Below are 19,353 nucleotides of genomic sequence, written 5' to 3' on the forward strand. Positions count from 1 at the left end.
AAGGATATACTATACAAACAGAATGGGTGGGGGTACTACGACGTGGCAAATCAAGTTTTGTAAACTTCTCGTAGATGTTATATAATATATAGTTTCGCGTTTAAAATTTTAAAATTCACAAAATGTTTAATCGTGACGTTATTAAAGCGCAGCATCATAACCGTGACTCGGTCGAGTATACTAATAAACAAAATAATAATGAATTTCCGGAGCGTAGGAATTATATCCCTCGAGGTGGATGAAAACGGACGGCTCTGCCCACCCACCACCCACCACGTGACATCGAGTCGGACCAGCTGTTGGTTACGACTTGCGTAATAACCGTTTAGAGACATAAATCGTAAACGCAATTGATTTGTATATTGGATTTCCTCGCCGGTTATTTAAATATTATAAATTATCAAATTCTGCCACGCCGTTCAACATTTCTCGTTTGCAAGACGAATCATCAATATTTCTTATAATAGTATACTCGCACTGTAAGCTTGTTCAGGTTTTGTGAATATTTCTATTGTTATTGTAGTGTCGTACGGGTTAGATTAGGAACACGGTGTCGGGTAAACATTTTACAATCGGAACCATGGTATTTAGGAGATCAAAAAAAAAAAAAAAAATTATTAATAATAAACAATAATATACAAACGATCGTCGTGACTATTTCACGTGTCGGTCGTATGAAATATTAGAGTTTTTGCACAACGCCGGTTAAAAATAAGGTATGAATCCGATAACTTAATTTACCAAAACAAGCCTTTGCGCATGCACTCAAATATCGGTTATTTGATCATCGTAATCGGTTTTTTTTAAACATTTTAACAGGCACCTGGATAACATCTTAGATCATATACTATGGATGCAGCTAAAGCGTATGATTTTGTTGCCGAAATAGCGACGAATCACCGAATTAGGTGATCGATGTGCGCAAGCGCAATGCAACTCCTCACATAATTATCCATAGGTACAATAGGTATCTGTGGATAAATATGCGAGAAATCGCGTTGCTCATCATACCGACCCCCTATTTCGGCGACTCGTCGCTGATATCGGCGCCATTTTTTTGTATTGATTTAATACGCTGTGGCTCCATCCATAGTAAGGATAATATCGGTTATTATCTTATCGAAATATAAAATAGCTATTATAATGAAAATATAACCACAAAACATAAACCAGTTTAAAGGTTTATGGTTATGGTAACAAATTACAACGGGATAAAATAGTTTATCGGAATACAAGACAATCCGATGATGCAAAAACTAAAGTTTCAATTACAACGTTATTATACTACCGTATAACTTAACCGGACGTTATTTTAACCGGAGTGTTTAACCGGCGTTGTGCAAAAATTCTCTATCATATAATAGTATATATAACGTTACAATATGTCGGCGGGTGTAATATAATATTATTATTGCTGTCTGCGGGGGGGGGGGGGGGGGCGAAAACACGAGTGCAGTCTACACTGTCCGCTGAGTCTCGTTCCTGGACACGCACGTCGGTATGGAATTGGACCATTTTCCGTGTTTGAGGCACCGCAGCACGGGGGCGCCTTTGATCTTCAAGTTCTCGTCGCAGCTGAAAGTGATCACGTCGCCGATGGCGTAGTAAAACTTGACGGTGGACATGCGGCCCCGGATCACAGTGCCCGGGTACGGGCAGGCTTGAACACCTGCGAACACGAGGCAATACAGTCGGCCGGTTCGGGCACCGGGTGCGAAGAGCGACTTCGAAATCGTTATTATTATTATTTTTGAAAAGCGGACGCGAACGAACGAACGTGCGGCCACCGAGGCGTATATAATGTATATAGGTAGGTATTACGCATTGATAAATTATTTATAATAATATTGTATGTTATCGGGCGCCGAGAAAGCAATAGTGCCGAAAACAAATCGATCTTACAGGTGTACGTGCAGCAATCGTATTGGGCCAAAGTATATTAATTTTAAATTTATCAGTATACTCTTTTTTTAAGTAGCTAATATCTTATGTATACGACTGCAATTTAAAGAATTTTTGAGTTAAAATATTATGTTACTTGTATTTTATATATACCTACTTTAAAATACGTATAATAATTGTGGTCATTTTTCAATCAAATCTGTTTGAAATTTAAACGTTTTATTAATATAACCTACCGTATATGTAAAACTATATATTATAATATATTATTTTAGAGAGTATACAATTCTGATTAATATGCACATTATTGCAAATGTATCATTTAAACCAACATAATTTAAATCACATAATATTGTATTTGAAGAAAAAAAGTTGACGTAATTCTTTTCATTTCGGCATGGGGTGCGTATTATTTAAAATAATTAAAAATGTATGTGTGTCTACTCAAAATTAGATGATATATATTATCACGACGGTACCAATAAATGAATAATGCAAATATACGACGCATGGTCGGAAATGAACGCGTTACTAAAAGATTTGATATTATGTTGGGTGATAAACCTCCCGTCTCGAACCAGATATATTATAATATATTATTAGAAAATAACAGGACGTCTGAGTTATTTTTTTTTTAAATGTTGAAGACATTGATAGTTTCTTAAACATTTCCATGAATATCAGTGTTTGTGTCTTAAAGTTTAAAAAAGAAAAATTTAACTTCTATTAATTACTGAAATATCATAATATGTGGTTCACGACAAAATTAACAGTTGTACGCCATGTATGTGTGTATGTGTGTATATTATGTCTTAAAACTAACCGAGTCTTAATCATAGCTCATAAGTGTTATAAAAAATAAAGTTTGATTTTTGCCGTCATTCGATAAGACGCCTCCGCGAGTCGGCCACCCCTGGATTTGGCGGACGGGAGTCAATAAATTATAATATTTTGGCCAGGAGATCCGTCGTGACGTATTCCAGGATGCTTCGGGCGGCACTCGTTCGAAGTCGCTATGCATGCACACTCAACCCGCCCCACTTACAGATTGGCATTGGCGCTGACCACTCTCCGTTGTCCCCACAAACCAGCTTGGGCTGACCGTCCAACACGTAGTACGGTTCGCAGCTGATGGACACGTGTTCGCCGGGCCTGTACGAGTTTTGCGAGACGGCCGCGTAACCGTGCGGCGGGTCCCCTGGCCAAGGACAAGTGACCGCTACAACATATCAATACTACACTTAGGGCCCGAGATCAAAAAGGAGTGGTTGGTGGTGGTGGTGGTGATGGTGATGGCGGGGAGGGGATCAGTTTTTCGAAGTCACTGAGTACCCGCAAAAACGCGATAGCCTCCCCTTCTATATAGTTTTGCAATAATCATAATAATAACAATAATAATAATAATATATCGTGTTATATACCTGCGCACGTGGGGAACGGCTGTTCCCATTCGCCGGTTGGCAGGCACGTCGAGTGTGTGGGCCCGTCGAGTCCGAATCCTTGCATGCAGCTAAACATTATTTCACCTCCCACTTGGCGGCTGAGCACGGCTATCCGTAGGTTCGGGTCGGTTAGGTTATCGATCTTTTCGCACTCGATGACTATCGAAAAAAAAAAAGGAAAATACACGGCGATAAGGTCGGAATAATGTTTTTTGACTATCCACTATGCAAAATATATTACGTATAGTTTTTATAGCATGTTATAAACTATATACACATAATACATTTTATATTTTATTTTGTGGAAAAAAGTTTTTTTCAGTTTTATCCGCACATGTATATGTATAATATACAGTTATAGCACATAATATAATACTATATAGTAGTCGATAAACTTACTCTCGCATGCGGGGATCGGATCGCTCCAGTTGCCCGAAGGCAAACAGACGATTTCAGAGGCCCCGATCAGATTGTTGCCTCTGGCACAAGAAAACTTGACGCGAGTGTTTAGTTTTGTGTTTTGCGAACCAACGATCAAACTTCGTTTCGACGGTATAGACGGACAGTGCACGGCTATAATATTCGTTTAGTTTATGCAAATATATTATAATAATATTATTTTATCACACATATTTTGAAAGACTACGGTTATCGTCATTACTGTAGTTATTATACAACAATATAACTATTTTAGTGTTGAGCGTGAATTAAATAATATTTAAAAATACGGACCTTTTACGATTATTTCGACAGAATGAGTGTGCCTTGTAGGGGTGATGCAAGAAAACAGCCCGGAGTCGTCTCTGCTCGCGTGATAGATACTCAACCGATACTCCAGGTCCGGGTCTCGGCCAGGGTCGGTAGTCCATCCCTCGGGATACTTTCTACAACACGGGCGTAATGAAATTACGCACTCAAATCAAATAACGTAAAACCACAGGTACGTTACCGAAACGAATGACTGACATTCCATTTCGGAGTGCCGAACCGTTTGATCCACAAACACTCCATGTGCAAAATCGTTCCCGGGTAGACGACCAGTCGTCCTTCGTTACTCTGCGCAATTGGTCCTAGTTGATGGCGAAACAATATTGTTGGCGGTTTTTCCACTTTAAACAGTACAAACGAATATTAATATGCGTAGGCGATTTTTAATGTATGACACGTTTTACAAAAATAATAACGCGTTAATGTTCAACCGAACGAGTTTTAATTTTTCGTAATGTTATAAAACAATAATATAATATGATAATAATTAATATTACTCTTATATTGATAACTTTATAATAGATATCATTAGATCTTAACTTGAATAATATTTCGTGCAAGATATTACAAGCGTATAATATGGATAATAATATATAATATAATTTATAAATTGTGATGTACTTATTTTGTTGATGATTTTATAAATTATTATTTTTTTTATCATTAACATAAGAAAACATTTAACACTTTAAAAGTATATAATATTATATGCATTAATTGAAAATAGTATAAGCTTGATAGTTTAACCTATAAAAAAATCAGCTTTTCAGTTTAAATATTGTCGATAAAATAATATCGTAATAATATATTCTGAATATTTTATTAAAGAAAAATCTCAGGAAGTGTAAGAGCCAACATAAGAAGTAAAAAATAATAAATATACACATTTTTACAACATACGTGCATAATCGTTTTCCTGGTTGAGCCCAAAACAAACCGGACGTTGTCCGGACCATTCACCATTCGAACACACCCGCCTGTTGGATCCTTCCATTGCGTATTTTCCAATGTCTGAGCATCGGGACACCTAAAACGAGCACATCGCGAAATCATACTCACATACGTGTGACAAACAACGAGCATTATTATAAAATAATTAATAACATGCAATCTAGCTCGGATTAAAACATTTTGAGGCCCAGAGAGCAAAGTTTTAAATGAGGCCCCTGTACGAAAAATAATGTATGTATTATTTAATATTAGGTACTTGTTATAATAAGTATATATAGATACTAGATCATGGCAATAAATAATGAATCATGTATCATTTTATTTATAAATTATAATTTACAAGCTTTTTTCCACGGTAAATAATCATCGATTTTTTCTTTAGGTGATTTATGCAGTGTTATAGCCTATAACGAAAAAAGTAATGGACAAATCTGAGGCCCCTAAATAAATTCTAACTATCGAGGCCCGGAGGCCATGGCCCCTCTGGACCCCCTCCTCTTAATCCGGGCTTGCATGCCATGTTTGTCAGTTTGTGATATTACAAGTCGAAATAATTACCAAAGTCGTTCCTGCGTTAAACTCAGTCAGCTCGTTCGTGATCATCGTGTCACTTATAAACGTCACCACGTTGGGCTCACTGTTCCGAAACATACAGGTGGTGTTGTCCAAAGTGGAGTTCATGGTTTCGATGGGTTTCGCTGAAATTTACCGTCAATACTCAATATACGTCCACCCTCACGGCCAAATAAACTAATAACAACTTACTGCAATTCAACGACCGACCGATCCAGTTTCCGTCCTCGCATCGTATACGCCACGTGACCTTTTCGTCTATAATGTTTCCGATACAATTAAACGTCACTTCTGTCCCATCGGGAAAACTAAGGATAAAATATACAATTTATCATAAATTGAACGTAGTATTATTGCATGTCATTTCTATGGTAATAAGTTGTGGGTACTCACCTCTTTTCCGCGTCTTTTAACAGTTCTCCGTTTCTAAACACCATTGATCCGTGGACCGATTCTGGGGGTCCGCAAGATCCTCGAAGCCCGGACAAAAGATCAATGGTGCCTAATTCGCTTTTTTTCAAAATATCCGCACCGGTAATGAATAACCCGCCATCTGGAAATACATTTGTAAAACCATTATTTTCTTATTTACATAAAAATATGTACTATATAATAAATTATTTCGTATATAATATTTTATTTGAAATACATTTTTAAATACCTCTTTTACAAGAAGGAACTTTAGGAACTAATCGACCTAACACACATTCGATGGAAACTGATGTAGTTTTTATGAACTCTGGATCGCATTGGAAGGTAACAAACGATCCATTAGCTATGGTAAGGCCTGCTCTATATCCAAGTAAGTATTGGCCATGAGTTATAGCCGGTAACTCACATGGAGCTGAAATCATATGTTTAATGATGACTTAAATTGATTTTTAAATTATAATATTGCATAACTATAATCTATTCAACAATTAAGTAACAATAAAAATGTCCTTTTTAACCACTAATATTTTAAGCATCTCACTAATATGTATCTCTATCTCTCCCTCTCTCACTCTCTCTCTCTCTCTCTCTCTCTCTCTCTCTCTCTCTCTCTATATATATATATATATATTAATCCTATTACTATACACTGTCTCTTATTACTACCGCACAAAATCATATTATATTTAGTATATACTAAGACATCAAACATTAACCTTATATTTAATTAAAATAAATAATTGTGTTACCAGGAGTGCACTCGGAAATAGTTCCAACATCCCAGTCGCCCTTTCTGCATTCCATTCTTGAAGGACCTTTTAAGTTAAACCCAGAAAAACATGTAATAGTTACGATTTCACCATCCATGAACTCAGTGCTTTCCGTTACATTTAAATACGTAGGTTCCACTTTACTGTAAAAACCATTTGCCGAGTATGGTATTAAACAAGGTTCTGTAAACGAAATTAAAATAGTTATAAATTATACAAGTATTAAGAAAAATTTAATTAATTTTACTAAGTTTGCAGTCAGGTTTCGCTGGCTTCCATCGAGTTCTCCAGCATTTGGCTGTTCCATTAACCACGTTAGGTTGGTACCCATGATCACACGACACTTTGAGTACGGTTCCATGTGAATGGGTAACATTTGCATGCTTTCCTTGTCTCACAACTTCGATATGTACATTAGAACTATTTGTTAGAGGTTCGCAAGGACCAACTGTGAACCAAAACCAAAAAAGTATATATTATATATTATATACCGGTAACTATTATATGATAGCTACATTTAGAATCCGAACTTGATGACACAAATACGTCAAATTTGTTTTTATGAAAAACCAAACTAAAAAAAAAAACTATGATTTCTTCCCATTGATTTAGAAAAAATCTTTATGTATTAATTTAAAATTCCTATATTTTAACAATAATATATAGTTTAAATATATATAGGTATGTATATTAATATTAAAATATATCTAACCATAATATTTCTTTCATATTATTAAAAACTATATTTGAATTGTTGAACGACATATTTTTAGTGCTATTTTCACTACTAAAAATAATATAAAACATAAGATCGCAATGTAGCATTTATTAACATTGGCATTTGACCATAGGCGTTGACCGATAAACTCACTATAGTGTATAGATAACACAAGTTATGTCGATAATAAACAAAACAATTAACAATTGTTTATGAAACGCATATACATTTCTCGAAATGAAGTTTTGAAATGAAATATTTTTTTTTAGTTAACTGTATACTTTTGCATAATGTGCACTTTAGATTATTAAAATACCATATAGGTATAACGGTTTGAATATCAAACTATCTGTTATTTAAATTACATATTTTTTACTAAGAAAGTATTATCCAATCAAAAAAATTAAAAATACATTGAAATCCTGGTCTTAATATAATAACAATAATATATTTTATTATATATTTCTTTATCGCTATGTATAGTATTTCATACTAAATAAAAAACCTACCTTTTCTTTTTCCATGTTTGCCTTTGCCTTTAGCGCCTTTGTGTTGTGCTTTTTCACCGTCTATCGTAGAGTTACCATCTTCGGCGTCATAATCTTTGAATGATACGTCCCCAGATTCCCGACCTCTGGATCCTCTATTTACTCCCGGATTTTTGGCCGTTTGATCTTTATTAGAAGTCTGTTTGGCTTTCATTACTTGTTGATTTTGTGCTGATAACGCACGTTTACTTCTTTTCCACCAAGCTTTTATAGAGGTTATTAATTTGCCAATCTGATAAAAACCAGGTTTTTCCGTAATCAGTTCATTCGTATTAATATCAGTACTATTCTTAATAGATCTACTGAGTCTGAGTTTTGGATGTATTGATGGTACGCACCTAAAACGAGAATAGTACAAATATAATGTTTTGAAATGATAATTAATATATTGTACATAAAATTGCGTTTCTAAGTATATTTTTCTAAGATCGTTTTTGGTAGATTAAAAACAATCATCGTGTGTATTTCATATGGATATAATGATTATTATTATAATTTTACTTTGGCAGATATCCGGGGCTCCATTTTCCTCCGATACAAGTTGCACCAACAGGTCCTGATTCGATTACGTATTCTCGATCGCATTCAAACGAGATTTGCTTGTTGTTTTTTATCTTGCGGACATATGGTCTATAGTCGTAAACACCCATACTTCCCACTAATAACACTTTACCGTGATCGATATATCCAGGGAAAGTGCAATAAACTGGAAAAAATATGATAATAATATGTTTCACGGTTCGGTGCCAGAAATTAACGGACGGTCGTAATACGCATTAATCAAATGTTAAATACCTTCTTCGCATTTTGGAGTTTCTCCGGACCAATTTCCGTACCGGCATTCTGTGTACCGGTCCCCCACTAGCAAGTAGCCATCTCGACATGAGAACTTTGCCTTGGCACCGTGACCCATTCGTGGTGCCAGAACTATGCCGTTTTTTGGAATCAGTGGTAGACGTTTGCAATGAGCTGAAAAAAACATAATTCCAATCTTTTAATGAGCTCAATAATAATTATTGTGGTCCCATTTAATCGTTTGCGTTGGTTAGTATCAGTATAATCCTAAAACTGTCACTGTTGCTATAGTCAGACTTTAGTTTCCAAGAGTCCACAGATCAAGGTGTAACGTGATAAATTGAATGCTTATAAATTATATACAAAATGTTTATTTATGCTTGACGCTACAATATACGTCTACTCAATGCGAACGTACAAATAATTAATATATGATAAAATGATATAGTTTATAAGTTGCCTTTTAGTCAAATAAATAATAAATGGTAGGTTTTCATTTTACCAAACGATTAGCCTAAGCACAATTTTAATGGCGAGGGGGGGATTGATATGAAAAATTCAAATGTTTAACGAATAAAATTGGTTCAAGGGTCTACGATAAATTTGACCGACTTTTTTTCAAACACCAAAATAAGAATGAAGAAAAATAAACTTCATGAAAAAAAAAATTCCTGCTAGAACCAATTTAGCATTAAATCACATCTAAATATATAAGTGACAAGTGAAGTAAGGTGAATGAAAACAATGGTAAAAAATTATAATAAAATATGCCTTGCCTGGTTCGCATTTCGGTATGTAGGTCCAGGTACCATTATTACACGTGGCGAGGTCGTTGTTTCCGCCGGCCGGCTCGTACTTGGCGTTGCACTTTACAGACAGTTTGTCACCGTGTTTCGCTAAAATGGGACCACCGACAGTTTTCGGTACATAAGGAGTGGAATCGTTTGACCGAGTGATGTTCACGTGACCTTGTTGGATAACCGGCACGACACATGGAGCTGTAACGCACACATTTATACGCATGATCAATGATCATTATGAGATTACGTTTTTTTTTAATACGGTCGCTTCGAGAAATTATAATAATATACATTTCTCGGTACTTTGCAGTTGCCGACGAGCACACAGACAAGTGGCAGTCGTATACAATATGATATAAGTATAATACATAATATTATTTTTAAGCGACCATATGTCGGCTGGCAAAGTAAACTCACCTAGGCACAGCGGTGGTGGATAACGCCACTGTCCATCGGCAAGGCACACTGTCGAAGAGTTCCCTACAAGAAGCATTCCGTCTTGACATCGGTAAATAATCGTCGCGCCTAGACCAGTGCCGCTTTCAGTGTTCTCTAGCCAACCGTTATGAAGCTCTCCCGGAGATCCGCAATCTATCTCTATCGTTACATTTTTATTGTTTTGGGTGGATTCAAAAAAAAAAAAAAAAAACTAAAAAAACTAAAAGGATGTACAGCCAAATCAATGTGAATCACGATTTATTAGGGTTTCCCGAGTTCCAATAATATGCAAATAGCTAATAACACTTCTTCGCTACCTATATAATAATATAATAATCTTAACAACATAATACTTTGTATAATATCTCTGTTTCAACGGCAATAATTTTTAAATATAGTTATGACAGTAAAACCATTTTATAGGTATATCGATGAAGATCGAATATCTAAAAAAAAAAATATAAAAGAACAAACGTTACGCCATTGTACCTACAGCCATAATGTAGTAAAAAACGTAAATTTAGAAATAAAGATTAAACATGAAATATTTTAGGTTTTAAATTGAAACTATGTTAAGAAACAATATTCCGTAAGTTTTTGAATTCTGCAGTCGAGTACGATATTGAAAAAATGTGTAATTTTAAGTCACTATAAAAATACGAAGATAGGTATATAAATCTAATAAATAATCTATAACCTCTTGGTACCTCCCATTATATTACGGCTAATGGCTTTGATAATATATTATTGTGTGACTGCAGCGTGTTGAATATCTGACGACAAAGGTTTGTTTTTAAACATATAAATTTAAAATCCCACACTAAATTGTTTATTGCGTGCAGTTGTTATTCTTTTCCGAGCCCGCCTTTAAATTCTCATTTTTTTGCATTTACCTTGACATATTGGCGTCGTGCCTGACCACTTGCCGTCTGCACCGCACCGCCTAGTCGGCTCACCGGACAGTATGTAACCGTATTTACATTCGTATGATACTACCGAATTGTAGGACGTAGACGTGAATACCGCGTTTCCGTTGTACGGACTTTCGGGAGGACCGCAGTCAACCGCTGAAACCACAACACACGCGAAAACAACGCCAAACAGTAACTGAACGTAAATTCACCCATAAGTTATGTATGCGAAACACTTCGGGTAGGTATATTGTTAGACACTAACCGGTCGATACACACATATTATATTATTATTCGTGTGCATAGTATAAAATATTATGTCTTTCTAAGGTACCCACCTAAACGTTATATGTGGTCCGTGGCTGTAATTGATTCGACACGTTATACATAGTATGGTTTCAATATCGCGAGTTAACACGCAAATTTTCGGTCTATAAACGGCTCCATAATATTATTATTATTTATTCGATTACTATAGCTATACCGGTCTAAATTCGATTTTATGCGTTCAGTGATAGAGTTGTTGGACCGGATTTAGAGAATAATAATATAGTGGTTACTATAATTAGTAATAACTCATCGATCCAGGACCTCCTCTAGCTCGTCATAATATAGGGGTGTATCATTCGCAGTGACAAACAAAAAAAGCCAGCGTGAAAGTATATGGTGGGCCTGTTCAAAACGAGTAGAAACCATTGTTATTGTCTTACTGTCGTGAGTTTATATATTTTCACTACAGACAAAAACAACTATGACATTTATACCTACAAACGATTTTCTGATATAATGTTTCAATTTGTATGGTATGTGATGCGGTTTGCTCGTATAACGGTACCGTGGTTATCAAGACAAGAACAGGATTACCTACATATAGTTTTGTGGACATATAGCGATTGTTCGAGAAGACTGCAGTGAAACCCACAACGGTTTACCGTCGGAAATCGTCATAGGTCGGCAGAGAACGACCATACGCGAACTCGGCATTGAAGTACTTACGCACACACGAAGGTAAATCTTTTGGTACCCAATATCCGTCCGAATGACAGAGACGTTCCGATTTGCCAGTGAGTTCGAAGCCGTCTGAACACTTGTAGAACACGCGGCAACCGAAGTCCGAACAGTCGCCTTGGTGCCACCCGTTGGCAATTACACCTGGAGTGCCGCAAGTCCTCGCTGAAAGTAGAAAAGTACGTGAACGGTTAGCTTAGCAGGGGCCGCCAACAGTGCCGGATCTACAAACTGTGTAACCCGGGACACAACCTAATATCAGAGCCCCTTAAAGTAATCTATAAAAAATGAACGTGTCAATTAAAATGTAATAAACAAATTACGGATTTAAAATTTGAAATTTACGCCCCTCTATGATTAGCGCCCGGGGCATGAGCCCCGGGTCACCCCTCCTATAGATCCGGTACTGGTCGCCAACCTTTTCCAACGAGTGAGCCACATTAAAAATTTCAAGTATCCGGTGATCTGTTACCACTATTTGTTTAGGTGTACTTTTCACAATATTACATGCCGCGTACTAATAAAATATTGTATAATATAAATAATTCATATTATATTTCGTTATTTCTCCATTGGAAAATTATATGTTTTTCTTCGCTAGTAAGTACTATTTACATTGTATATAAAGCGTAAAGGTGTGTTTAAACTTTAAGATTACGCAATTGATCAACAGCTGATATTGGTACGATTCGTTTTTAATAAGATTGATCAGTCGATCGCGATTCACTGATTGCAGGCGACCCCGGGCTTAATAGAGTAGGTATACACTTATATACGTAGTTGATAAAATCGCGGCAAACAATCGCTCCTATATTGTACTCGATAATAATTCACAATAATTTCTTTTGACGGTTTCCAATTTGATACATAATATTGTATTTGTTGAAATATACAATCAAATATTAATATTAGTATTCAAACCATGTAAACACACGTGCGTGCACATTATATAGTTTCTAATAGATACTAATGAAGTTACGATATAGCTGTGCAACACTTTTGCCATCGCTTTCTGTATTGTAACGGATACGGGATAACCTCGATTGTGCATACATTTGGGCCTTTGATGTATGTAATATTCACTTACACGGACGCCGTCGTCGTATGGTGTGTATAGTCACAGATAATTGTCCAAGTCGAACGTTACTTATATATTATATTATCCATATTCAAATTGTCATGTTATTACTTATATTATATTGATACTAAAGTCATTAGTTCGTCAAGCTTCACTTTCAACAATATTATATAGAACGATACACACCGATATACGAATCATCTATTAATGTAATTATAGTAAACCATACACAATAGATGTGTTATGTGTGTGTGTGTGTGTGTGTGTGTGTGTGTGTGTGTGTGTGTGTGTGTGTGTGTGTATCATTATTACACCGATAGTTGCTGGAATGCAATATATTGTATCAATTAGACACATAATATGTATATAATATGGAGGTTGTTAAGAGGAGAAAATGCGTTGAATATTGTAATAAAAGGTATTATAGGCACGTTGTGATGAAAATGTCGGACGATAAAAGAGGGGTGGAGAATATCATCACCGTTCACAGGGTTGTTGTGGAGAAACCACAGCCTCTCACTAGTGTAATATAAAATATAATCACGTTCCCGCAGATCGATAACAATAGTATTTTGTGTTAAAATAATTTTAGAGCTTTAGGATCCTGGAAATAATAATATACCTACGTCTTATTCTAAGTACAGATAAAAACGTCAAAGTGAGTATTTCCGTTTAAAAAAAATGTATTTGATCTGTTGGAGAAAAAATGCTACCTAGTTAGAATAGTTATACTGATTTATTGTTATTTAAAGATTTTGATATTGACACAGCGTCATCGGAACAACTTTAATAAATTGTTTAACTAATTTAAAACACTAACAACATTTATTTTAACGATTGTAGAAAGCACATTTCCCTGGGGCATCTTTTATAATATTTGTATTAATAGTGTTAAATAAAAAACTTGATATAGATGATAAGTATATTTAAAAATGATTTTGTCAACAATTTACATTAGCTTAACATTATTTTTCATTTGGTAACAATTTTATTCAGTGGTCCGCTGTAACTTTTTTTTTTACAAATAAATAATTTTTAAAACTATAAGATATATGGCTTTGAACATTTAATTTAATTTTTATTTTTAGCATTGGAATATTTGCCTAGTCATTAAAAGAAGAGTTATAGCACGCAGGCCGTACAAAAGAACATATAAAAACAAATAACAATAAATAAAAAAAAAAAAGAATGTTGATTAAAAAAAATATCTAAATAGTAAAGTGAAAATATATAATTTCACATTTAACCATTAACAAGTATCAAAATCTAAAAAATTTAACACTACTGTCTACTAAACACATTTTTTAAAAATGTAATTATAATACGTACCTACAATTAGCTAAATATTATAGGTATAATGGGTAACAGTTTTTCTGTATGTATTGTTCTCAATAAAAAAATTGTTACCAAATGGAAAATATCAATATAGGTAATACAAATTTTATTTGTAGCTCTACCTGTTTAAATATAATTAAAAAAAAAAACGGATACTTTCATTAATTTATTTTAACTTTTTCTTGAATCATTAATTGTTAAATGTTTTTAGAACTGACATTTTTTTATTAGGTTTTTTTAGATTAGTAAGATAATGAAAGTTTTATATATTAATGTTTAATCAATGTTTTTATTTTTAAATCACTATTAGCATAAATAACAATAAGAGTAATTATTATATTATTGAACTATTGAACAGAAAAAAAACCATATGTGTTTGCTAAAACTATTAATAGATTATTTGAACAACTGGATTTTCAATTTTTAGAGTCAATGATATATAGTTCAAGATATAGTAAAGTTATTTGTCTAATTTACCAACCAGTTTTATAATGAGTTTTTAATGCTTTATCGAAATTTAGTTTTGAGATTACCTAATATAAATAGCTTGGAAAGAATAATTTTGGTTCGGATTTGGGTACAATATATAGTTACATCAAAATTAAGAAATGTCAATAAATGGCATTATAACGGCTCCGTTTGTAATAATCTTGTAATACATTTGTTTATTAACTATACGCTATCAACTACTGAGATTATTTAAGATTTTTATGTGTAAATGAAAAAATGCCCTAAATGTGTAAAAAAAATATGTGCAGTAATAATTATAGTATCGTAGCCACATATGATTACGTGTTGTCAATCTCTGCTTACACATACAGTAGTTTTTCAATAAAGGTTTAAGACTCACGTTCACAGGTTATATCTGGTCCAAACCACGAAGCCGATATATCCATTGCCAAGCATTTAGCTCTGGCGAAACCTCTCATCGTAAATCCGTCTTTACATCGGTACTCGACTTCAGATCCAACGTCGAATGTTTGCTGATCCGCAAAAGCATTGTTACCGGCATTTTCGATTACACGAGGTGATTTGCAGAACACTGTAAAATACAAATAAGGCGTCGAGTAATTTTATTTTTTATTTTGAAAAATTTTACCGATTTATATGCATTCTGCAGTATACCTACGATTATCTCAAACATCAGAAAAGATTTTAATTACAAGGGGGACTAGACTAAAAATTATACTATTTTGTTGTTATTGTGTAAGTGTATACAGTACCTAATATAACCACTAGCTCTACATAGAGCTATGTATTTGTATTAAGGATGTTAAGGTACTTGACTTGCCTGACTGGCTTCGTTGAAAACAGTACAAGTAATACGAAGAAACGACGATGAAGTTTTTTTCGAATATGAACAAAAATGATACGTCTAAAATAATATGATGCATACACGATATACATTATCGTATGATATCATTAATATTACAATAGCCAAGTACCTATTCACGTATTATTTTTTTAAATTCTTAGAATATAATATGTTATATGTAGATAAAATATTAATAATGATATTATGTAAATAAAAATATCTTCTCAAAAGTTAAGTATGCTTTGAAAGATACAAAAATTATTTATATTTTTGAATTTTATATTACCTACGCAAAAGTATTAATAATATTGTCGTTAAGTCATCTCTTTGACAAGTAATTTAAATTATGATTATAAAACAACGTTCAACAATCAGTGAAAAATTAAGTTAGGTAACTAAATCTATCCATTTGATAAAATCGTAAAAGATTCTTGTTAAAAAGTTCAATTGAATGATTATATAGAAACTACAAATAAGTATACACCTATTTATCAGTATTTTTGTATTTAAAATAACAAATAATAAAATATTTATTTTTATTATATTGTAGAAAATATTTGGAAATGTAGTAGAATATAATTATTATCATAATAACGTCAAAAACATGCATTATAAATAAAGTACTAAGTAGTTAGGTAATATTTAATGTTTCTTATTTAATACATTGTTTTTTTTTATTATTATTATTGAGACCGAAAATTATAGTCATTAGCCATTTTTTTGTTGTTTTGTAGTGGGGGGGGGGGGGGGGGGTTGAAATACGAGATTCTCGTTTATTCAAACTGAATATCATTGATTACAAATACTAGTATACCAATGCTTAATATTCAAATAAAATATAGTTACAAAAATAGTTACAAACCACTTTGTTTGCAGAAGGGCTCCACTCCGGACCACGAACCGGTGGCGTGGCAAGTTCTGTGGTCTCTGCCGATCAATTGATATCCGATTTCGCAGCTGTAAGTGGCTTTGTCGCTAAATAGTCTTCCGGTCATCTGCACCACGCCATGTTCCGGATTCGGCAATTCGTCACACTCTCTCTCTGTAAAGTAGATAAAAACAGGACGTTAATTTAAAATGTATTGAGGTTTGGTGCGTAACTCAGGCGAAGCAAAGAATGGCGATGATTGCGTCAACTGCCCAGATAATTAATAAAATTACTCCGCCAGAAAATTATCGTTTTTCCCGTTCAGTCACAGCAAGAGTATTGGACGGTGAAGGTATTCTGTCAATAAAAATTATTTACAGCCCAAGAGGTTTATTTTTTTTTATCGTATATAATATAATATACAAGCTAAGGTAGTATTATATAGGTAAAAAGTGAGATAATGTTCAGAGATTTTTTTACTGTTAGATTATAAAATTTACAAAATCGTCCTAAATTATCGACTGTAATAATATTAGCTCAACTATTTACCATTAAAATAGCTGATACGACGCGATACCGTATTATATTAAAAAAATGCGAAAAATAAAAATATACGTCTGGTCGGTATTCCTCGTCGATATTTAAATATACGAAAAACTATTTTTTACGTTGTATAATAATATACATGTGCACATATTTTTAGCGGACTTATCTCGATTTTTGCTGCGATCAAATACAAGTATTTTACCTATTTTCTAGAAATAAATATTAAAACATTCCGAATAAAGTAAATATTACTATATACATATATTACATTCGAGATATGAAAACTTATCATATACTACACAAAATGAGTGGGTTTGTTTTTTGTATTGATTTTTTTCCCATTCGAGTATCTTCATGAGAGTAAAGATAAAAGAAAATATGTTCAAATGTACACGGGACTGTAAATGAAAATAAAAAAACTGTTGTCGTGAACATAATACATATTATGTGGTATTGAGCGTTATATTTACGTACTTGATTTACTTGTAATCAATTTTTCAAAAATCCCATTAATATAAATGACAATATACAATTTTGTTTTGTTCCATATAATCGTATGCATAATAGAGCACGATGCAGTATTATGGGTAGTCGAGGAGAATGTTTACCCCTCCCTTCCCATGACATTTCAGACGCATTATAGTATTCATACTTGAAAACAAGATTTGCTTTGAATTTGTTTTTGTGGCCGTTCAATGTAGTAAAAAATATCTAACCAGAAATAAAATCCTGTGTATGGTATATTGATTATGTGTTATAATAGTATATTTTAATGTGTTATAATTATAAATAAACTTGTAGACAATTATCTAGAGTAAGTATTAACCATTACCATTAATTAAGTTTACCCAATCAATGCCATTACTCATAATTTAGAAATTAAAAACATAAAAGTAGTTTCTCATTATTTTAAAATATGATTATTTTCAAAAAAAAATTGTTTCAATTATTATTTTAAATAACTAGTTTTGTTGAAAAGTTGTAATTAAAAAAAATATATATATATCTACCTTTGGCGGACATAAAATCGGAGAAAATTACATAATATTATATTCAATGAAAATTAGTTTTAATTCCACATGTCAATGTTGACCTAGAAATTGAAAAAAAAATACTGTTCCGAAGAATATATAATAACTTTTTAAATTGTTTGATAGAATAAGAACGATAACATAATGACTATGTCGACTAGGGTGAAAAACTTTTACTATACATTTTCAATATACACTATAACACCTTTCCAAAGAATTCTCGCGGTACTTGGGAAAAAGAGCTTGAAAAAATTTGAAACAATTAACTTGAAATGTACAGAAACAACAATACGTCACAACTCACAAGTATTAATGAAAACAATAACGAATGGTTTATCGACGATGGAACTTTCCAAGAACACTCTACACCTTTTTTTCCATGAAGTTTTTCTCGTATTTTTTAAATTGACTATATTTCATTAAATGCACAATATGAAAGCAAGCAAAATACGTCACATTGTACAAATTGAAAATTAAAAACAAACTTTTTTACAAGATAAAAATGTAGTGAACTAAATACTATATACCTATCAACATTCTACATCTATAAATATCTTACTCAATCAGTAACAAATCTTAAATTATAAAAATAGTTTGAAGAGCAAGCGTTTCTTTCAATTCTTTCGAAAGAACATGTTTCTTACAATACTTAAAACGTATATCAGTATGAGATTTAATGAAATGGTAATGATAACAAATTCTTTAATCAAATTTCAAATGATGTGCACGTCTGATGAACAGCAGACAATTCTTGCTATACATAAGTCAATAAATAATATTATATATACAGGATAATTCACTAAGGTTAGGTTATGGTAGGTTAGGTATGGTGCTCACCTCCATATTTACTTTTACAAATTAATTCATTAGATTAAAGACTTAGGTAGCTTTTTTTTATATAATTTAAAAAGTGAAATTTAACGATACAATATAGCTTCCTTTTTTCAAATGAAAATTTCCATTTATTCCAATCAGTGCGTAGCAACTAGCTACTAGCAAGGATTATGAAATGGTGAGAGGGACGTATTAATTAAAGCAAGTTTTTAACAGTTTTCGTATATAACATTTTTATATTATATTGTAAATAGGTGAATTTATCATGGGAAAAAAATGTCAATTGGAGG

The 19,353-nt window shown here is 33.2% G+C and overlaps 1 protein-coding gene across 5 annotated transcripts in view; it reads right to left on the reverse strand.

Moving 5' to 3' along the window:
- Positions 1-574: 574 nt before the first annotated feature.
- The window catches only part of LOC100164734 (sushi, von Willebrand factor type A, EGF and pentraxin domain-containing protein 1), a 69,694-nt gene continuing 50,915 nt past the window's right edge, over positions 575-19,353 (reverse strand). The window contains exons 4-25 of one of the 5 annotated variants that reach the window (XM_008184691.3): positions 16,647-16,826; positions 15,320-15,511; positions 12,045-12,221; positions 11,031-11,204; positions 10,117-10,296; positions 9,676-9,897; positions 8,900-9,073; positions 8,606-8,810; positions 8,066-8,442; positions 7,086-7,286; positions 6,818-7,021; positions 6,298-6,480; positions 6,030-6,189; positions 5,829-5,944; positions 5,622-5,761; positions 5,013-5,139; positions 4,294-4,453; positions 4,077-4,228; positions 3,744-3,917; positions 3,324-3,503; positions 2,948-3,121; positions 575-1,669 (exon numbers count right to left, since the gene is read on the reverse strand). In XM_008184691.3, the coding sequence (XP_008182913.1) occupies positions 1,458-1,669; positions 2,948-3,121; positions 3,324-3,503; positions 3,744-3,917; positions 4,077-4,228; positions 4,294-4,453; positions 5,013-5,139; positions 5,622-5,761; positions 5,829-5,944; positions 6,030-6,189; positions 6,298-6,480; positions 6,818-7,021; positions 7,086-7,286; positions 8,066-8,442; positions 8,606-8,810; positions 8,900-9,073; positions 9,676-9,897; positions 10,117-10,296; positions 11,031-11,204; positions 12,045-12,221; positions 15,320-15,511; positions 16,647-16,826 (4,064 nt within the window). In that variant the 3' untranslated portion in view covers positions 575-1,457. Of the gene's footprint in view, positions 1,670-2,947; positions 3,122-3,323; positions 3,504-3,743; positions 3,918-4,076; positions 4,229-4,293; positions 4,454-5,012; positions 5,140-5,621; positions 5,762-5,828; positions 5,945-6,029; positions 6,190-6,297; positions 6,481-6,817; positions 7,022-7,085; positions 7,287-8,065; positions 8,443-8,605; positions 8,811-8,899; positions 9,074-9,675; positions 9,898-10,116; positions 10,297-11,030; positions 11,214-12,044; positions 12,222-15,319; positions 15,512-16,646; positions 16,827-19,353 lie in introns of all 5 variants that reach the window. The other 4 variants (XM_008184692.3, XM_001943805.5, XM_008184694.3 and 1 more) reach the window with 4 other exon arrangements.

This window comes from Acyrthosiphon pisum, chromosome A3 (genome assembly GCF_005508785.2).
Source record: "Acyrthosiphon pisum isolate AL4f chromosome A3, pea_aphid_22Mar2018_4r6ur, whole genome shotgun sequence".
Classification (NCBI taxonomy): Eukaryota; Metazoa; Arthropoda; class Insecta; order Hemiptera; family Aphididae; genus Acyrthosiphon; species Acyrthosiphon pisum.